The 22664-nt window shown below is 38.6% G+C and overlaps 1 protein-coding gene across 1 annotated transcript in view; it reads right to left on the bottom strand.

Annotated features, from left to right (window-relative positions):
* Nucleotides 1–22664, bottom strand: part of MSH2 (mutS homolog 2) — a 56188-nt gene that overhangs the window by 14205 nt on the left and 19319 nt on the right. The window contains exons 7-10 of the mRNA XM_075496582.1: nt 13796–13995; nt 8501–8610; nt 2738–2861; nt 2027–2177 (exon numbers count right to left, since the gene is read on the bottom strand). Coding sequence (XP_075352697.1) covers nt 2027–2177; nt 2738–2861; nt 8501–8610; nt 13796–13995 — 585 coding nt within the window. The remainder of the gene's footprint in view (nt 1–2026; nt 2178–2737; nt 2862–8500; nt 8611–13795; nt 13996–22664) is intronic.

Below are 22664 nucleotides of genomic sequence, written 5' to 3'. Positions count from 1 at the left end.
AACCTCAAGAGATCACCTTCAACCTAAGTTATTACCCGATTCTGCATATGCAACTTTCTACTTTGTTTGCTCTGTGTAAAAATAATGAAGTACAGAAAGAGAGACATCTGATGAACAAGGTAGCCCTTGCTCCTAAAATGCTCTAGAAGACCTAAATATTCAACAAGAAGTATAGACTTTTTGCTTCGCTGACCTTTGACAGAACAGCTGTCCAGACAAGGAGACACTGAAACAGCATCAATGCAATTAGCCTGAAGACTGAAATTTTTAAATAGCTTAGTCTACAGAGCCACAGAATCGAAGTCCAATACATAGGACCAACAGAAATTACAGCGTGATTTGGAACAAAAAAAAGGTAATCACCAAAACTGCTGCATGTCATATTTGGTGATAAACAAATAGCTCTTTTCCTATTGCAGCTTGTGAAAGTGTCTGTATAAACACTCACGGTGAATGCAATTATGCTAGTAGCTGCAGCTAAAACAGAGAAATTAGCACAAGTCAAAGGACCAAAAATAGCTACCAGTTGGCAAAGTAAATGTGGAATGCAGCTCTTAACAGAAACTGTATGACCACTCCTCCCTCATGCCAGTCTTGCTCAGTATCTCAGCATGGGTTTATGAAAGGCAGGTCCTGCTTGACTAACCTGATCTCCTTCTATGACAGCGACCTGCTTAGTGGATGAGGGAAAGGCTGTGGATGTTGCCTACCTAGACTTTAGTAAAGCCTTTGACACCGTTTCCCACAACATTCCCCTGGAGAAACTGGCGGCTCATGGCTTGGATGGGCGTACGCTTTGCTGGGTAAAAAACTGGCTGGATGGCTGGGCCCTGGTTGTGGTGAATGGAGTTAAATCGAGTTGGCGGCCGGTCACAAGTGGTGTTCCCCAGGGCTCAGTATTGGGGCCAGTTCTGTTTAATATCTTTATCAATGATCTGGACGAGGGGATCGAGTGCACCCTCAGTAAGTTTGCAGACAACACCAAGTTGTGTGGGAGTGTTGATCTGCTTGAGGGTAGGCAGGCTCTGCAGAGGGACCTGGACAGGCTGGATCGATGGGCCGAGGCCAATTGGATGAGGTTTAACAAGGCCAAGTGCAAGGTCCTGCATGTGGGTCACAACAACCCCATGCAACGCTACAGGCTTGGGGAAGAGTGGCTGGAAAGCTGCCTGGTGGGAAAGGACCTGGGGGTATTGGTTGACAGCTGCCTGAATATGAGCCAGCAGTGTGCCCAGGTGGCTGAGAAGGCCACTAGCGTCCTGGCTTGGATCAGAAACAGTGTGACCAGCAGGATCAGGGAAGCGATTGTCCCCCTGTACTCAGCACTGGTGAGGCCACACCTCGAATTCTGTGTTCAGTTTTGGGCCCCTCACTACAAGAGAGACATTGAGGTGCTGGAGCGTGTCCAGAGAAGGGCAATGAAGCTGGTGAAGGGTCTGGAGAACAAGTCTGATGAGGAGCGGCTGAGGGACCTGGGGTTGTTTAGCCTGGAGAAAAGGAGGCTGAGGGGAGACCTTATCGCTCTCTACAACTACCTGGAAGGAGGCTGCAGCCAGGTGGGTCTCACTCTCTTCTCCCAGCAAGAGGAGAGGACAAGAGGAAATGGCCTCAAGTTGCGCCAGGGGAGGTTTAGATTGGATATTCGCAAAAATTTCTTCACTGAAAGGGTTATCAAGCATTGGAACAGGCTGCCCAGGGAAGTGGTGGAGTCACCATCCCTGGAGGTATTTAAAAGGCGTGTAGGTGTGGTGCTTAGGGACATGGTTTAGTGGTGGACTTGGCAGTGCTAGGTTAATGGTTGGACTTGATGATCTTAAAGGTCTTTTCCAACCTAAACGATTCTATGATTCTGTGATCTCAATCTGTAAGCCAATTAAAAAGGTGAAAATTCAGCCATTCAAGGTATAGGGAAACCAGTTTATCGGCATAATTATAAAGAAAGGAACTTTGATTCTTTCACAAAAGAAAGAAAGGCATTTTGTTTCTTTCACAACAGGCTTGAAAAACTACCAAGATGATCTCATACCTGTTAGTAAACTTCACACCATTCTTCTGTGTATCAACTATTCCATATTTTGAATTGTTACGGAGAACTTTTTCCTCCTTGCAAGTTATTCGAAAGTGATGTCCAAACTGTGAGTTTGTCTCCAGTTTGATACTTTTGCCAGCTTCCAAACCTTTTAGATGAAAAGAAAGAAAAAAGAAAACAACTGTATTATAAAAAAATCCTTCAGGCTGTGCTATTTCTGCTCACTAATCCCCAGTTTGTATGGAGTAGCCTCTCTTAGCTATTCAGTATACTTGCTTCGGTTCTGTACAGGTATGAGAAATACCCAGACCTAACAGCATGTCCTAAAACTAGCATGTCCTGAATGGACACCCAGGAAAAAACACAGAGGGGGAAAAAAAAAAGTTTCAATGCATGTCCTCAAAGGATGTAAAATAGAACTAGGCTTATCCAAGAGTTAGATGAGTTACAGATCTACAAAATGAACTCTGCAGTATCCTGCAACATACATGATAATTTCTGAAATATTCTGGAATGCCATCCTCAAAAAAAAGCCAAGTTGTAAACCGAAAATCACTCAGTTTTCTACAGATTGTACTGTGACAACTAAAGTCACCTCAAACTAATAATAATACAAATATCCCTTAACTCCTCTATACCAGTTTTCATCACTTGATCTCAAAACATTTTACAAAGTAGGTAAGAAGCAAAGGCAGTTTCATACCCTACCTAGTTCTTTGGCTGCACTCTTTAAAAAGGACTGCATTTTTTCTTCCAGTTCATTCATCTTCTCTCTTAATTCTGTCAAATTAGGATCAAAAGAAGCCTTGACAAGAAATTCATGATTCTCCACCTAGGGAAAAATAATAAGAAAAAATTCACATGAACATAGGCAGTAAAAAAAAGGATCACCTCCCTGATCATACATGGTGAAATTAATTTACTTAATCATTTATTCAATTTATTTTTTATATATATAATTTTGTAATACAATACTGTTTGTGACAATTGGTGTCTGATTCAACGACAAAACAAGTATCTCTCAAACACTTGTTTTCTCAAATAATATACTTTATACAAGCAAAATATACCAATTTAACAGACTCCTTTACTTTGAAACAGTCATCTGCACATTTATTTGCATACAAATAACTGAGCAGTAGGCAGGAAAAAAGGGAAGTCAGAGGAAATGAAATTGCTATGTTCATAATCTGTATGCTAGCCTGGACTTATGCAGCTAATCAAGACAGAGTGTAAACAGATGGGGCATTTCAAAACAAGAAGTCTTTGGAAATAGAAGTTTCTGAAACAGTAATTCCTGCCCAAAACACACTCAAGGGGTTACGGAAGGAGCCTACATAACATCATCAAAAATCCTACCCAATTTCAACCCAGTTATTTTAGTTGAAAAGCGTACACATTTCCTTCCAAGCTAAACATTTTCAGAGTGGACAGATGACATAAGTTGTATTTCATCTTTTTCCTCTCTCTTCCTCATGCTTCCACTGCCAGGTGCATGTTTCTCGCAACCTTACAAGTCTCAAGTTTAATTCGCAAGCACAACTTGTAACTGCTAAATAAAAGAAACTCAATTTTTAATATACAAACTTTTACAATCAATAACATATTAGCACTGTTGTCCAACAGGGAAACTAAGTGCTGGCTTTCATATTAGTAATATATTAATCTAATTAAGTCAAAAAACCAAACCAAAACACTACTTTCATGAAGCTTCCCCTAGCTGGGAATTATCCGTGAAGTTGTACACAAAGCACCTGCAAAACACACTGAAACATGATGGTGGTTTACATAAAATTTCACTTTCACCCACAAGTATATGTTAGCAAGAGGAGGAAGGAGAAGAGTGAAGGGAGGTTCACAATTCCTCTACTCCTTCCCAGACAATAAAAGTATCACTCCAGCAAGCACTGAGCAACAGGAACTATAACTGCAAGAACCACCACAAACATCTTGTTCTACTAAGCACAAGAAGTGCTTCAAACCTGCAGTGCATCAAAACAATTGTAAAAGCATTAGGGCTGAAGACTCCAAGGTTTTGCAGCAACTTGGAACAAAAGACCTGGGAATGCAATCTGGAGATGAAAGCCACAGGGTTTATACATTTTGAATTTGAAATGGGGGGACAAGTAAATTATCACATGAAGAAATTGCATAGCACACTGTATATTCAAAGGATTGCTACTTTATTCTGGGAATGATCTCCTACCAACAGATAATTTGATCTTCCACAGAAGTTGCATCATGGAAAACTGAACCGTTGGTGCTTATTTTCTCTGTGCAATTACCAGCACTGCAAGGCATTACACTCAGCCTGCTGTTTCGGTTCCAGTTGCATTGTGTGCAAACACATTGCAGTGGCAAAGTTCTCCAGTTGCTTAACCAGAGATGTGGACTCCACAGAATAATGGATTACAAGATTTTAGAGGACCATCTTGAAATTGAGAGGCATTAAGAAAGGGGTATGAACAAATTAATTCCCTGTTACATCCCTGTTGATAGGCCTGCTCCTCCTATTCCCTTAATAATTCTGCTAAAAGAACAGCATTGAACATTCATGACAGAGCATAGAGCAGAAGAGACCACTCCTGGTTTTGTAGGGCAGATCCTGGATCTGAAACAGAAATTGGAAAGGCTGGGATGCAAACGCCACGCATGCCAGCCCTTGTCACGACTGGCTTCACAAGACACTCAAGGTTGACAGTCAAGTGAAAAAAATTTTGTTTCACAGCTTCAAAGAGTCATTTGAAGCCTGGAATAAATTGCAGAAATCCCATAACCTCAGGAGAAGGTAGGTAACATTCCCAAGGACCCATAACACACTGGCAGCCCCAGCAGGGCACCCAGTCTGGCTGTCGGTTCCAGCCTTCACCCAGGCTGCCCTGTCAGAGAGGCTGACCAGAACCGAAGCCGTGCCCAGCACTTCCACCCTCCAGGGCCTCCTCGCTGCAGACAAGCTTTCATTTTACTGCAAGCAAAGATCCATACGTGGCTAGAGCTTATAACGTGCAAAAAAGCTATGTTACTGCCTCACCCACCGCTCAGTCCACCGGTCATGGGGATGGAGTTAGTTTTCATGTGCTTGTTGCTAACTCCATTACAGCTCCAACAGACCTGTGATGACCTGTGATGAACCCAGAGGCTGCTAGTGGGCAAGAAATAAATCCTAAACTGCTGTGAAGCTTTGGGACAGGAGCATTAAAGTAAAATTGCTTCAGCTTCTGTTTACATTATTAGTCTGGGTTAGGGACTGTAGCAGTTCAAGAACCGGTTCTCAGTGGACCAGGCACTCCAGCCCCAGGGTAAGTGCCCAGAGGTTTTTCTAGGTGTAGATACCAAGTCTTTAGGACATCTAGCAGCCTATATCCCATTACCTCAGCCTGAAAATCTGAATTTAAAAATGTGTAAGATCCAGGTTTGAAGACAGCTTCTAATATATTGCATTACCCACCCCAACTATTACAGGGCAGCTCCTTCCTCATTCAGGCCTCATGAATTGTCTTTAAAACCAAAGGTTTTAAACCAAAACCTAAGATGGTTAGGTTCCCAGACAGACTGCTCCATCTGACCACGCCCTCCAAGTGAAAGCCAAGCGTGATCAAGTGAATAGAAAACATTTTAAAATTAAATAAAAAGTTCAGCTAAACTGCTAAGGAAGTAAAATGATTATGGTTTACTAAAAATATTAAAAACTTGTGCTACTAATTAATATATAAAAATATCAGGCACCCACAACTATATTACCCTCTAACGTTCTTCTCAAGCTGTGCTCCTCCTACAGCAGTATCTCAGATATAATTAGGTAAGTCACTTAAAGCAAACTTTTGCTTTTCTCTTCCACAGCCCTCAGTGGCCAACAATCTGGCAGGACTAGCATTAACAGGAACGTGGTATTTGATTCCTTGGTGCTTTGCACCTAATGACTTTACCATCAGTTATGGTCCATAAGGCTACACCTCACCAGAAAAATGGAAGGAAATACCAGTGAACCCAACTCACTCCCCTCTCATCTCCCAAAAAGAAGAATAAAAATACTCAACATCATTGTGACATTTCACCGATATATTGATCGCTGAAATGCACTTAAGTCTAAATTACAACTCAGTACTGCATTAAATACAAATGTTAACTTTGCTTCAGAGATTAAGGAATGCAACAGACATGTGCAACAGATTGGTCTGAACACTCTTGCTACCACCTTCACTTTATATATAACCTTTTACTGGCAAGAGTCATGCAAAGGGTTATAATGAAAGCAAATCCCTTAACGCAATATGGATAAGAAGCAGCTAGACATTCCCCTTTGTTCTACTAAACACACTGCATTTTTTTAGTGTAAGTTCTTGCTCAGAGCTACTCTGAAATGAATGTTCAAAGTATAAAATATCTAATGTGGTAAGTAGCAGACTAACATCACAGCATTGACACCGCTTTCATACCTGCATATGTTTACTTACATGAAATAAGACCCAAGTGAGTCACATTTCCAAGGGGTGATCAAATGAATGAGGTGAAAGCAAATAATTTGCAGACTCTGGGACTATGCTGAGCTAGCTAGCTAATCTGAAAAACAAGTCTTTCTGTAAAGGGCTGTGCTCTTACTACTCAAACCAAAATACTATATACCAAAAGCACTAACAAACTTTGAAGTTGCCCTGACTTGAGGAGGAGGTTGGAGTAGATGGTTTTTCGAAGGCCCCTTATGATTCTGTGAAAGACAGGAATGGAAGTGACAGTTTCTCAACTTTTATTACAGCTAGGTAAATGAATAACCACATCCCACACTTTTTGAACTTAGATGTTTCTTTTTATATTAGAATGGATTATTGACATAATTTAGTTGCTATGACAACCTGTTCTTCAATCACACTCAGAGTAGAGCTGGGTATTTTGTTTGAAATCCCTAAAAATCTAAAAGGAATTTGAAGTCAAAGTTCAAGTTTTAACGTTCACACAGACAAGGCTTATTCTTCTGGTAAAACCAGTGTTGGTTTATCTCTAGCCATTTTCCAGTACCTTGAAGGGGAAAAAACCAAATCTGACACACTGGATTCTATGGGACTTGATTAAAAATAACTGACTTGTTATTCTGTTTAGAAGGACAACAAAACATTTTTAAAGTAGAAGCTGAAAAGAAATTTGAAGAGCTGGACTATGAAGGGTGAAGGCTTAGAACAGCTGTTAGTTTTAAAGAAACCAGAGTCCCAGGGCATACAAACTGCATCAACAGATGGTCTGTAACTAGTATAAAGCTATAAATTTCTTCATTACCATATATCACAAATTACAGCAACACGTCAATCAAACAGTCTTTCCTTAAACAGTAAAACACAGTTGATGAATACATACACAATACAAAGAGATAAAAAGCGGTGCTTCTGCCTTTGGAGAAAAATATGCATGTTCAAAAGCCATTGCAGTTTTCAAAAGTTCAACACCTTGCCTTTACTACCATGCCTGGCACATGGTTAGGTAGATCTTGTATTTCTAGAGTCAGCTGAGATTGACACTTATGACAATCCTAAAAGCCTCCCAAGTCTTCCAAAATGACCGAAACATCTTATTGAGAAAAGAGCATTAAATAAGTTTCTAACCAAGCATGTACATTTCAAAATGCGTCTCACAAATTCTCTAACAAATATAATGAGAAAAAAATGACATACAAAAGTCACTAAAAATCTTGGCATTGTTTCACCCAGTTAAGCAATGTTTCATGTTTTTGCTTGCATCCTAAGTGTTCAGTGTTAAACAACAATAAATCAGTCATTTATACTCAACCCTTCTCTTTTCCACTACAGATTTAAGGAACAGCAATGTTCCTTGCAGCTTGCTTTGGCCAATTTTTCCTCCAAAAAAATGCTAGTTGTCCCTTGCAAGCATAGTCCTATCATCAGTAATATTTTATAAGCAAGTGTAGATGCAAGACTAAGATAATTGTAGTAGCTTTCTCTCTAGTGAGAAATGTCTTTACACTAGAAAGTAAAGTCAGTCTTTATACCTAGGTCAATCATTTTTCAGAGAGGCAAACTGTTAGTTATGAAGACTTAATCCCACCAAATAGAGCCAAGTCTAATGAACTTTACAGAAGCAGATAAATATGTAATAATCTTATTCTGACTACATTCTAGATTTGAGACATACCACAGTAACTTTGAAAATATGAAGAAGCAGGAAAGTGGCAAAGTAACTTCCCCACTTTTAATACTGATGAGGTTTTTAAAAAATAGTTTCAGGTCCACAGCATCCACGTACCCAAAGCATTTTTAAATTAGCTAGATAATTTCAGACAGTGGGTGAATATCCTCTTGATAGTCAACTGCTATACCAATAACAGTCTTCATATATTCCACAGCTAAACTATCACTAACTACTTAATATAGCTGATCAATTAAATTTAGTGTGTAGAGCAGATTGCAAAGTTCAGTAAGAAACTTTAATTGCTAAGTAAACCCCCTCCCACACACCAGCCCATACCTTATCCATGTCCAATGTTGTTTCTATCATCTCCAGAAACTTTGAGAAGTCAGAGTAGATATCATTAAGAGGTGTTATAAACACTGCCAACAACAACATCTGGTGAGCTCCTGTTAAGAACAAACAAGAAAAATTATCATTCACAAAACCCCACAACTTTACCAGAATTCACTTATCCAAGACAAACAGCACAACTATACAGCTGGTTAATTTTTATTAAGATTGGTTATGATTATTTCGTTGACACACGCATATATTTTTCTAAAATTGGCATTATCCAATTTATGGTCTGATTAAGCTTGTACTTATTCTGTCATCTTTGTTCATATCTGGTGGTATTAATTCCCTTCTACTATGAGTAAAACTACAAACAAACAACAGCTTGCAAGCAAACCTGCTGTCTGAACATTACCTATTCTTGCACATAAAAAGTTGAAATGGCTTTAGTAAAAAGTGTATTCTACAGCAACCAATTTTAAAGATACAAAGTGGAAGTCTCATCATCCACACTCAAGAGTTTTTAATTTTTCTTAATTCAGAATTACCAAAAATTGGTAATATTTGGTAGGTTACAATACGGACATAAATAGAAATTGAGGTGTATGTTTTTTGGTTTTGTTTTCTTTAAAAAAAAAAAAGACCATCTACTCTAACCAGATCTTTATAGTCACTAATCTTTCCACTAAACAGGAAGTCATCAAAATTAAATTAGTCTTTTCCAATGCATTTTGTTAGCACAGATACTCTGTAGCACCAAGTATAACTGCATAGCACACATACTGGTTGGAAGTGCATAGAACACTGTAAGCATCGAACGCAAAAATGCAGTTCACGGTTAACTTGGCATGTACAGATATTGCCAATTTTGTGAAATAAGTATTTTCTTCAGGCCTACAAATAAGCACCTATCCAGCAGCCAGCCGTGAAAACACTCTGTCAGTAAATTAATGTTTACATCTTTGCAGCCACTTCAAATTATGATTTAATCACAGAAAGATCAGCATTATTGACTATATGATTTACACAAAATGCCTCAAAAAGAATCCACACTATGAGCTTATAGTCGTTGGATTATGTACAGAATTATGATATTTGCCCCAGATGTTTACAGGCAAGGCTTTGCATATTAACAGAGAAACACAGAATTAAGCTCTGGCTATTCCAAAGCCTCCCATTTTCTTACCAGACCAGGGAAAAAGTCCTAATCTTTCCTAAGAAAAAATGCCGTACAAATTTATAAAAGTCACACAGTGAGGACATGACTACCCAAGGGAATCTCTCTTTTCTCTCAGCAGTAACTCAAGTAGAAAGAAAAAGTTTGGTTTGTTTCCTTTTCCTCCTGTGCCTTTTTGCTTCCCCTCTCCCCCAAGCTTTTAAAGTTAAAGCTCTTAACTGATTAGTATCTATTAATAGAGAAAAAAAAAATTACATGTTGTTGAGAGATTATTGAACTTGCAAAAAAATTGAGTCTTCTGCTGACTAAAAATCTTCAAAACTAAGAGAGATCTGAAATAAAGCACAGCTTGCTTTTTATTCCAAATCTTTTGCTTGCTCTCTGCTACCTTTTTTTTTCCCCTCCTGTAAGAAGACACATCTAAACCAACCTAGAAAATAAAAGGAGGCAGTAAAGAAGGAAGACACTGAAGAGTGGAAAAGAAGTTTCACATCCATTCTTCAGAGTGGACTTAGGACTTCCCAGTGCACCAGCCGACAGAGTGCATGGCAGACACAACAAAATAATCTTCAGTATTCTTGAATTCATTAAAAATGACTGCTTGAACTTAAAGTAGCAATTACTATTTCTTTTCTTGAAAGGAGTAAGTAGGACAGTTTAATAATACCATTTCATTATTTAAGAGTACATCTTCAGACACCATAGGAAGATGTCACATTCAAAAATTAGAAAATATTAATTTATCAAGTAAATAAAATACTAATGTATTTACATACATTTATGATATGGTTCGAACTGATACACTGCAAAATTGATTTACACTTTCAATCCAACTTCATATTCAGTATCCAACACTTGAAGGAAGTAAAATAGTGGAGTTGGTGAATACTGAGGATTTATAAAAGTTGTATGTGTATGCTTTTCTTAAAAGCATAACACTTGGCATTAAGAAAATACGAGCAAGAAACACCATGGAAAAACTCTAAATTAAACTCCAACTCATCTTGCACCTGCATTCATAAACTCATATAAAAGATGCATAGTAAAAAAAAGCATTTTGCACCTCCTCAACATTATTAGCATGTAAGCTAACCATTGAGACAAAGAATAATAGACCTATGTACCATCAAAAGCAGAAATGCATATTGATCACAAAGCCTATCTGCTCCCAGGTACAGTTTTTAATTTAAATCATAATTTACTTATTGAAGCACAGATTAAGTGTTTATTACATGCATTAAAGACTTTACTATTAATATGGTTTAAAACATTGTACAGAAATTAAAATAAAGCGCTAATCTTCAAACTTGAAATATTTATATAGTTAGTTTGGCAGCAAACAGAAGTATGAAAACTGACACTATTCTATCAAGGCAAAACAGACAAATCTTGACAACTAAATGCACTTAAACCAGCTATTTTGACGGTACAAAAGGTGTTAGAAAAAATGGTGAGGAAAGAACAAACAGCAAAATGGAAATTTGGGATTAAATATAGTACAGGTTTACCAGAGGTGGATCATACCTGTATAGTGCAACGTCTGTTTGAGATAACTGACTACCTAAGACAAAGGGAAATCTGTACACCTAATCAGGGCTCTTCTAAAGCATTCAACACAGTGTCACATGGGATGCTAAGATGCAAGATTCATGATTAATACAATAATCAGAAGGCAGTTAAAGAGGACATCACCGACTTGTAAACGATGAATGAGCTGGAAGAACATCAGCAATACAGTTCCTCCAGGGCTCATACAAGCATTTATCTTTTTCAGATGTATGAATTAATAATATTAATGCACAAAAGAAGGCTACTTATAAAATTCACTAATATATACAATGTGGAAGCTATCAGTAGATGAAATTGGAACAAATTAAATCAGGAACATAACTGACCTTGAAAACTGGGCTAATAGAAATGAAGTAAAATTTAACAGTGAGTGAGATGACGCACTGATAGATAAATGAATTTCCACTATGAGGAGAGGAATAACCAGGAATCAGGGAAATTACAAAGGATGGGAAACAGCCAAGTTTGATCACAACATGGTTATAACCCACCAGTGCAACAGTCATGGAAAGAACAGTACTGGAACATGCAATAAGAGGTATTTCCAAAAGCAGTAAGGGGGTATTCAAGCCACTGTATACAATATGGTAAAAATACATCTGGAACCCAGCGTACAGTTCCTGCATCCTGCATATTTACAGGCTTAGAATAAAGAGTGTCAGTCTGAGATAGGAAGGAAGATGCTTCAGCAGCTTCTTGAAGACAGACATCTTGTAAGTACCTAGATTTTATGCCCCAGCAATTTGAGTAATGAACAACTGCTCCCTTTTGCCAGCAATAGCAAAATGATTTGATGACTCAGAGTCCTTTCCTGTCTTACGCAGGTTTCTTATGTCTCAAAAATAAAAAAAGTCATCTTCACTCATTATCCCCCTCCTCAGCTTTCATCATCCATAAAAAACAAGCATCTCAACAAAGCAATGCTTCATACTGAGGGAAAGGCAATCACTGCTGATCACCTCATGGTGATCATGCTCTATCTCCCCATAGCCATTCACGAGAAAAGAAAGTTCTGAAACTGGCAGATACTCAGAATTGTCAAAAATCTTTCTGACTTTCCATCTCTTGATCAGTTAAAAGATTTTGTACAGTCTTAAACAGGAAAACGATCAGATCCAGTCTGAAGCACATACATTCAAAATTACCACCATTCTTGTACTTTAAACAAGGGCATACAAGTACAAATAAAAATAAAAATAACACATTTCACTTAATTTAAATTATCTTAGATATACTGCTGATGAATGCCCTACTAAGGCCGACTGATTCACGTGTAAAACAGCAAGAACCTTTTGCAGTCTATTAATTTTTCCATATGGTGAGCTTAGCAGTTTGCCTTACACAGCTTGCTCCTCAAAACTTCTAAAAATGGAATTGTTTTCCCACCCCAATGTTATGACAGAGAAACTCTGTTGTTCCAAATGACAACTAATAGAAAAAGAAGTAAAGACAGGAAGCGAGCATTTTGAACTAATACCTCAGTTTAAGATGGAAATCCAAGAGCTCCATGCCAAGGCAAAAACAAGCAGAGTCTGTTTGGGAAAGCCAAAGGGACACAACCAAGATAGCTAAAGCGGGGCACAGCCCTTTAAAAAAAGCTGTATCTGCCAGATCAGATCTTAACTGCTTTTGGAAATAACACAGCCAGCAAACAAAAATTAATTTAAGATTAATATTTTAGAAGACAAATTTCATTACTTGAAGTCATAAAACTATAGCACAGAAAAGTATAAGATACTGGGTAATATTACTGTCTACTCAAATACGGGGAAGAAATTTTTGTAGCCTTACCATTTCAAACATTATTTCTCTTTAAGGCTTTGATGCTTGCTTTATGCAAAGAGTTTTTCAAACAAATTAATGGGCTTCTACAAAAATATGCTTTCTGACAGGCTAGGACTGCTACTGCTGTATTGAACCACCCCCTTGTTATGCTGACACTTTCTTATTCTGCATTTTCTTGGTAACACATAGAAAAGGAAAAGAAATAGCAACCTTTGTATTTTCTAGCCTTGCTTGTTGTAGCATTGAGCTTCCTACTAATGAAGATCAGAAGAAACCCTGCCATGTTACTCTTACCAAATACAGGAGCATTAAAAAAAAAAAAAGAAAAAATATATTCAAATTATACCGATAAAGCTTAAACTAGTTTTTTGTGTTTAACTACAACCCAAAGTGCAAAGTGTCTTCAAAAGGCACACAACAATATTGTATGAATGGTATCTTGTTTGTAAGATCATAACACACACACAACTGGTCAAGAATTCTTAGAGACAAGTCGACATCAAAGATTACCACACCATCACCCAACAGTTCAAGTATTTCAGCTACGCACTAATTGGAATGCTTTTTCATTTAAAGATTTCACTATGTTTATTTTTAAGTATCTGACTGGCATTTCAGAATTTCAGCTCATTTCAAATTCAAATGTCTTTAAGCTTTATTCCTGCAACAAAAGTACACAGGAACAAAGTAATCTTTGGAAATCTACACAGTTTCTTTGCATCATCAGTGTACTATAAAACATTGAAAACAGACAGGGATAGCATTACCTTCATGTTTTTCTAGCGCTTGTACAACATTAGGCAGTTGATTAATAGCCTGATACATTCGGTAACAGTCCTGTAAGTTTGCTGCTTGTCTCTGAAATTTCTTTGCCAGACGGTTAAGATCTGGGAAGCGACGTAAGAGATCTTCTTGAAGGCACTGACGTAGTTCTGGATCCACCACAAAAGCTTCAACCAAATTCAACCTAAACAAGAAGTTCATAACACTGATTAGCATGGCATGATCTATAATTCTTTTATGTCACTAACTAGAACGAAAACATTTATCTGGCAGTTTCTAGCTATCCGTTCTCTGTGGCTGTATCCATTGACAAACTTTCCTGATAAAAGAACAAATGAAACTAGGACAACACATGAGCTGAGAAAGCAAGGATATTTAGCTTATGTCATGCTTCTGTAGTTTTTAACGGCTGGGGTATCTAATGAACAGCATTGGAGTGAAACTATTTGAAGTGCAAATGCCAACATCTTTTCTGTTAGGTATGTTGAAGCTCAGAACCTACTTTTGAGATTAATCCTTTCCCTGCACCATAAAAAAAGTCATCCAGTAGTCTATGAAAGAACAGATATTAAGTAGAAAAAACCCACACTGTAGGAAAAAAACCACTACTTGGCAGAGTTTAGCTGCCTGTGGTCAAGGCCAACATTGACACTGTGCAGCGGTGCAACCCTGGATCACAATCAGAATTGTTGAGGTTGGAAGGCACCTCTGGACATTGACTACTCCAAGTCCTTTGCTCAAAGTAGGATCAGCTAAAGCCAGCTGCCCGGGACTGTGTTCAGTCACGTTTTGGGTATCTCCGAGGATGGCCCCAGCATCAGCCCCTGGTATACACCACTAGTGAATGGCCTCCAGCTGGACTTCATGCCTCTGATCACAATCCTTTGAGCCTGGCAGTTCAGCTAGTTTTCAGTCCACCACACTGTCTACTTACCTAGTCCATACTTCATCAGATGTAATGGGAGACAGTGACAAAAGCCTGCTGAAGTCAGGATAAACAATATTTACTGCTCTCCCCTTATCCAACAACCTAGTCAATTTGTTGTAGAAGGCTATCAGGTTGGTCAGGCATGATTTTCCCTTCATAAATCCATGCCAACTACTTCCAGTCACCATGCGGCCCTTAGTACATTTAGCAATGCTTTACAGGATTATTTACTCAATCACCTTCCCAAGGATGAAGATGAGGCTGACCAACCCGTAATTCCCTGGACAGTCCTTTTTGCCCTTCTTGAGGACTGGAAGAAAGCAAATGTCACTCCTATCTTCAGAAGCCTCCTCCAACCATCATGACCTTTCTGAGACAATCAAGATTAGTCCCACAATGACTTTGGCCAGCTACCTCAGCACTTGTGGGTATATTCCTTGGGTCCCACAGACTTGCATGTGTCCAATTTGTTTAAATGTTTGCTAACCTGATCCTCCTCTAATGAGGTCGTGTCTTCTTTGCTCCAGACTTTGCCACTGGTTTCAGGTGCTGGAGATTCCTGAGGTAAATCTTACCAGTAAAGACCATTGTGAAGACTTCTATAAGAAAGAGGTGTGAGAAGCCTTGTCTTAGCTTGAATGCAGCTCTTGAGTGAAGGTGAGGAGGCCAAGGCACTCATCCTTGGCTCTCACCTGAGCTATGCTGCAGCCGTACCTGTGCGTGGCCATGCACCCCACTGATCCAGACCATGACTCATTGACTTGACTTCCTTGCTTCGCCTCAGATCATCACTATAGACTTGCCTGGAGACCCAGACTGTTGGCCAAACCTGGTTACTGTCACCAGATATACCTGGTTTGCCTCATGCAGGTATTGGAGGACTGCATCCTTATCAATGAGGGTACTGTCTCTACCCGCCTTGTTGTCACCATTGACTCCCAGCTTGCCTTCCCTTCAGCCTGCCTTTGCTGCTGCTCTGACATTTTGTTTTGTGTTGTTTTTTTTAAATAGTGAAATAAATATTCGTTAAGTGCTGAAAGCAAGCATAAATCTCAATGAGAAGTGACAGAGCATTAAATTATATTTTCCCCACTAGAATGTAAGTGAACTTTCACACATTTCTTGCTTTCTTTTTTGCACCAGTTAACATTGTCATCTTTACACATTTTGCATTACTTTGCATTCGCAGTTAAACAAAGAAAATCAGATACTGTTCATTTTGGAATGCCAGAGAGTTCAGTGTTCTTTGGTCACACTTTAAGAATACAAAGAAAGAATTCTGCCCCCTTCAGAGACCTCCACACATGATATACAGCGTTGATTTCTGGTTAATCACATTAACATGCTATCTATCAATATCTTGGCTTCAACAGGGCAGTTAATTTCATTTAGAGACACACAAGCAGAGAAAGGACAGCTTTCACCACATTACTTTACCGTTTTGCTTACTGGCAGAAAAGTGCATCAGTTTCAACAACAGGAATATTTGCGTTTGCAAACTGCATTGGGAATGACAATTTTTTTTTGTCATTTTGAAAGCAGTAATCTCTGCATTACACCATGCAGTGTTCTGCAGAGAAAGCTAGACACGTGAAACAGTACACAGAGGGTAACATGGTACACTGCCTCAGCTAATTAGTAAAGACAGTCACTCAAGAAACAAAGGCTTTGTCCAAGGTAACACAAGAGAGACAGACCCCTGGACAGGTAGAAGTACATTTCTGTATATAAAAAAAATTCAAAAGGAATGTCCTTCTGTTGTAGAAAGTGTTCTACCCACACCACTCCAGTGAACCTTCTACATTATACCAAACAAAATGGATGAAAAAAACAAAAGAAGAATCCTACCTCTACATTTATCCATTCAACTATTGCCTTAATAAGTAAGTTTAAAGATTGACATTGCTGACCCATAATGGTGCTTTATTTCCATAAGGGAGAGGAAACATGGGGAATCTCTGAAAGATCCACTGACGTTTCAGCATGTATACAGAGCTTGTGAGAAGTAGACAGGAATATACTTAAGATACCTACTGCAAGAACACAGAACAAGATTTGTATAAGTAACATCGTAATAGCCAAATAATTTCCAATTCTGATCCCTGTTGGTGTTTCTGAGCACAATTTATAGCTTTCAGGCTTCTGTCAAATGCTTTGGAGGAATAATAAGAATTACATGATTCTGTCACAGCAGATACATTGCCATCTTTATTAAAAATCCCCACAATGTACCTAGCAGACCTGACTTAAGACTTGCATCACAAGCTTTTCTCAGAAGCACCAGCAGCAACGGGTGACCAAACACACTTTGTAAAGGCCAGATTTTTTTAATATTAAAACAAAACAAAAAACAACCTAAAGACACCTGACACAACCGCTTAACAGCCTAAATATAAGCCTACTAACCAAATGTCTGCCTACTTTCCCAAGGGGATTACAAAAGGAATAAATCCCATCTGCAGATCTTCCCCTCAAAGTATCTTCAGCCCTGTCAGAGCTTACTGAAACTAGGGGCAATATCTGCCAACTTGTTCCTCTTCATAGGAACCAAGTACCTTGGTCATTTTTAGTCCTGTAATCTGGAAACAATTCCTTTGGCAAAAACAAGACAGGATTCACTGAAAAAACTTACAATAAAGCATACTCATATGTTCTTACTGTTACCCTGCTTGGTCTTCAGCAGTTACGGCCATGGCAAACACACATAAGAGGTTGCACTATTCTGAAGTTATGTCCTCTCACTTCCCGGGTGATATGCAGGATTTGTAAACCTATTTATTACTTCTCAATTATCAAAATATCACCACACATCAATCCATAAAGAGGCAGTAGTCATGAATATGTTCATATTTTCTTACCTGCAAAGCTGCATGAAATTCTAATTTAAAACACTCTTTCTTCACTTAATAAAAGTACTAGGAAAAAAGCAACACACACATTTGGAGGGTTTATCCAATTATAAAAGTGAATTTTAATCTAGAAAAATACTTCTCTTGCCTGGGGTAAGAAACCAAGATTCAGTGCCTTTATCCAACCTGCCTAAGCTACAGCCTACTCCATGATTTCTACATTAAAATTTCCAGTATAAAAACTATTTTCCCTGATTTTGATGACCAGTCTCAGACATGCAAGAATGTGCAAAATCCAAGTTCGTCCTCTATATTAGATCCCGTCTTGCCCTCTGATAGCTTATGTTTCAGGCCAGAGCACTCAGTTTCTCTTCCAAGAGGTCCTTACCCAATCAATAATCCTGGCAGTCACATACACATGGAATCGCTTCTTGAAACTTAGTAAATTTTGCACTTGGAAAAGACCAGCAGCAACAGTTTCTATAATGCCACAGTACAAAAAACCCAGCTGCACAGAGACTTGCCTTCAACCTCACACACAGATCCCCAGCACCCTTTCCGAATCCATGAAAAGCTCGGTAAGACACAGGCAGATTACATTCTTTCTTTCTATACACATTGCTTTATACTTAGTCTCATTAAAATCCAAACCACCCCTGTTCTGTCCAATCAGTCAGACTGTTTTGGTTTTCATTAGAAGTTTGGCCCTTACTTGCATCATCTATAAAAGTGTCAGTACCTTGCTAGCCAGCTGCTATCCTAATCATTAAAGAATATCTCAGGTGCAGCTTCTGGACTCTTGAGCTTACCTTTGCCAAGATTAAAACCTTTTTTTTTTTTTTTTTCTTCTTTTTGCTTGTGCCTTTTACACAAACAAACCCTTCACTTTCATCCCACGACTCCCTCAGCTTGTTCAACAGCCTCTTGGATAAGAACTTGTCAAAGGCATTTTGAAAGCCCTAATTTATTCTTTTCTTTTTCCTCCTTTGTCCACAACAATGACAAGTTCAAAGAATTCTCAGATCAGCATGATACAATTTTCCTCCACCAAAACCATGCTAATTAGACTAACATCTCATGACCTTCCTAGTACTGTTCTATCTTCCCCTTCCTATATTTGCCAACCACGAATATAACACTGACAGGTTTGTGTTCATGCCACATTTTGCATTACAATTTTCTGTATGGTAAGAATACATACAAGGTTGCTGAATAGAAAGGGCTACATTAAGATAATGCAACTATAACCCATACCTAATGCTCACAAGTAATAATGAAATCAAATGACAGGTTGTTTTTAATATAAAGCTCGACTGAGGAAACAAAAAAAAAGAAAATAAAAAAAGAAACAAAAAAAATCCAAGAAAGTGTAATCAAACAGCTAACAACGCTGGATAACTTGTTTCTGCCACACAGCCAAAAGGGAAAGGAAAATAAGGCAAAACTTTCCACCACAGATCTAAGGCAGCACAGTCAAGATAACAAAAAACAATTATAACTAGTGAAACCACACTAGAAATCTCTGTTTCAAGACGGTTATTTAAATTTGCAAATTAAACCACAAAAACAGCAAATAAAATTTCAGCCAATATAACTGAAAACTAACGCAAATACTTTTCTTGAACTTGGAAATGATAACCCCCCTTTTTTTCCTGCTATTCAAACCCATGGCTATTTATCAGCTTTGATGTGCAATAACAAGTAATATCAGGCTTAGTGTGCTCTGAGAGAGAGAGAGAAAAACCCCACCTATCTCCAAGTTCTGTTGGATATTCTGGAATCCAACGGAAAGCATTTCATGCTTTCCCATGTTTCATGGTTGATAAGAGGTGTCTCTCGGACCTACTATTAACAGACAGAAGACTAACACTCCATACCAAAAGAAGACAACAAAAATCCATTTTCAATCTAATAAATGGCACACACTTTCCCAAGTCTCATCACAATGCTTCCATTCCACCAAGGTTTATGTCTCATTTGACATCGGAAAAGATTGTTTCTTCCTGTGCTACATCTATGCAGCATTTTTCATCGCAATTTTAAGGTTATTGCACTCAATAGTGCCACAACACAGAGGTTGTCAGGAGGATTTAATTATATTTCTAGGCTCTTACAGAGATAGATACCGAAGTTTAAGTTAACAGGAAAACATTAATCAAGCCTGATTTGTATACAGATTTCATAGAAGGATGAGAAGAATTCTGTCTGTAGAAACAATAACTAAACTAACAGATTAAAATAAGAGACCAGAGTTAGAATGAATAGAATATTTTTAATGCCTGAGCAGGATCGGCCAGCACAAAAAAAACCCTAACAAAGCAGTGAGCTGTACAACAAGCCAAGTTATGAAGCAACCAGGTTTATTCTCTCCTCCACCGACGTCTTGCAAAACCCTGGGCAGTTCTGCGCCTCTCTGTGCATGCAGGACGGAGAACGCTTCCTCCAAGCACCTCTGCTCAGAAAAAGGACTATGTGGTTTTTTTATCATATTATGAAACTTGAATCCATATATAATTAGTAATAGATATATTTAATAATGACTAACATATATTTAATTACTACTACAGAGTAGTAACTTAAAATCCCAAATTCTGGTAAACATTTTCATGAGGAAAAACTGTACTAACTAAAAATTCCGCATGACACAAGGAAAAAAGTGTTAACACTGAAATCAAATTAAGAAAGCACTCTTTTACAGGAGAAGCTGGCTTACTTTTAAGAAGATCTTAAAGGTTGTAACTCCCCCAGCTATACAACAGCTGAGACTCCTGAAGAGCATATATTTGTATTCTCTGCCTGCTAAAGGTTTTCTATGACTGCAGAATAAGATCAACTTTTCTGTCCAACTGTTCAACTTGATTATAGATTATTTTATCAGAGAAACGCCACTTACAAAAGCAGCGTATTAAGGACTGCTTTAAGATATGCTAAAACTTTCATCTCACCACAAAAGTTTCAGAATATGCACAGTTATACTAGTTTAACTTCATATTTCCTTTATACAAAGGAAAGTGGAAAACACTTCATGTACCATTATTTTGGTTTCCCTCAGGTTTCTTTCAAACCCGGATCTCTTCTTAATCCAATGTAGCTGAGGTAAACCCTCCCTGGAGATGCTTAACCCAGACATATAAAAACTGATAAACTCTTCCTTTCTAATCCTATAGAAATTACCAGAGTAACATAATAAACTACAGCCTCAGGTACTGCCTCTTCAATGAGGGCAGGGCAAAGCCAAGCCACCATCTTACCTGTTCTAACTGGGTTTTCTTTTCCACGCAAAGCACTTGGGATTTGAATACCCTGGAGAAAGTCCAGCCCAGAGCAAGTTGCTGTAGTTGATTATTACCAGGACTTGTGTTTTCCAGCCAGAAATAAGCAAGGCACTGTCCTAAGCTCCCTTTATAAACTTCTCCCTGCTGACCCAACCGTTCCCTACACAAACACCTTCTCCCTCACAAAAAGCAGCTGAAGTCCAGTTGTCACTGCCTCAGGTAAGCAGTAAATATCACCTTAAATTCGCAAAGCTCTTTTTATGACAAAGAACCCCAGTATGCTTTACAACCTTTGAAGTATTGACCGACACCTAAGGTGGGCACACAGGAGCCTAAATCAGATATCTGAAGCCTTATAGTGTGAATGACTTTACTCCAGCACACATCTTAGCAGCATAAAAATCACACTGACCATCCCAGGTCATTTTGCCCAATACAATCAGAGTTGTTACACGCATTTATAAAAATAACATTCAAAATTTCTCAGACAAGCACAAAGAAATAACAATGCAAAACATCTAGGCAACCCACACATGCTTTCTGAAGTGCTTAGTTATGCACAAAAGACTTTGTTATGAAACTGGAGCAATCTTTGTAAACAATTTGCAATAAAAATAACACAAAACCTGAGGAATAAGCAACCAGCAGCTTTAGAGTGACTAACACCATCAAAAGCCATTTTATTTTACTCATACACCACAGGCTCAACATCATCTTCTCAATCCCCCACCCAGCTTACACACTTGGCTCACACCAAGTGGCTTCTGGAGACTGTGTGCAGACAGAAGTCACCCTGATTTCTGGCAGCGAGCCTCCAGCTGGTGGCAATATTTACCCAAGCAGCAGAAGCAGCCTTGCAGGGGACTCCCCATAAGCACCAGTTCTTCCAGTACTTGGAAGACATGAGATTTGAATCCAGGTTTTTGTTTCATCAACAACTCTGAACATTGCTCTCTGGATGAGTTGTATACATACCTCTCCAGCACATCTTACACATGAAAGAGAATATCCCAAGCAAGGGGTCAAAATCTTTCTGTTATTTTAAAAATTGGTACAATTTGGCCCTACAATATCGTTAGGGTCCAAAATCTTATGTTTGAGTGAGTGTCACAAGTTTTTCATCTAAGTAAGCTCTCTTTCAGCTCTCCCAAATACGCATGCATGCACAAGGGCCTGTAGTTCAGAAACAGACAACCCAGCCAATTCCAACAGGCTTACGCAAGAGGCTTGCGTCCAGGCAAGCAGGGCTTCTTCCTATTCTGTCTGCCAAAAAAGCAGCCTGCACCTTCACATGTATTCCCCTCCACACTGAACGGCTCAAGTTGTTCTTCTGTCTCCCACCTGCTCTTGCCCAAACTGTGCGACCTGTTATCATTTCTTCTTAGCATGCTAGCATAAGGTTGGTTTTGCTTCCTCAGTTAAGAACATGCTATAAATGCTTCTGTAATATCAAATGACTTCACAGCTTCCCCCCCGAAAACCAATGTAACCACCTAAAAAAAGAAAGAGCTAAACTAAAAGATACAGCTTGCCTAAATAGCAAAACTTTCAAGACGACAGTGAAGGAGTACAATAGTGTATATACATTCTCAATTCAGAATTTAAAAGTACATTACTGGTTTATGTGCAAGATGTGAAATTACAGGCTTTTAGCAATGAAGAGATATTGTATAATAGGGTAGATTAACAGAAACAGCAAACTACAAACAAACAGCCCCACAGTGATGCATCTTACAATTTACCTCTAATGTTTATGTTCTTAAAGATAATGCCATTATTCCAGTAAAATGATAGTGATCCT

The sequence above is a fragment of the Mycteria americana genome, chromosome 3 (genome assembly GCF_035582795.1).
Source record: "Mycteria americana isolate JAX WOST 10 ecotype Jacksonville Zoo and Gardens chromosome 3, USCA_MyAme_1.0, whole genome shotgun sequence".
NCBI lineage: Eukaryota > Metazoa > Chordata > Aves > Ciconiiformes > Ciconiidae > Mycteria > Mycteria americana.
Note: the sequence above shows the minus strand (reverse complement) of the source record. Positions and strands in the feature narration are given on the sequence as shown.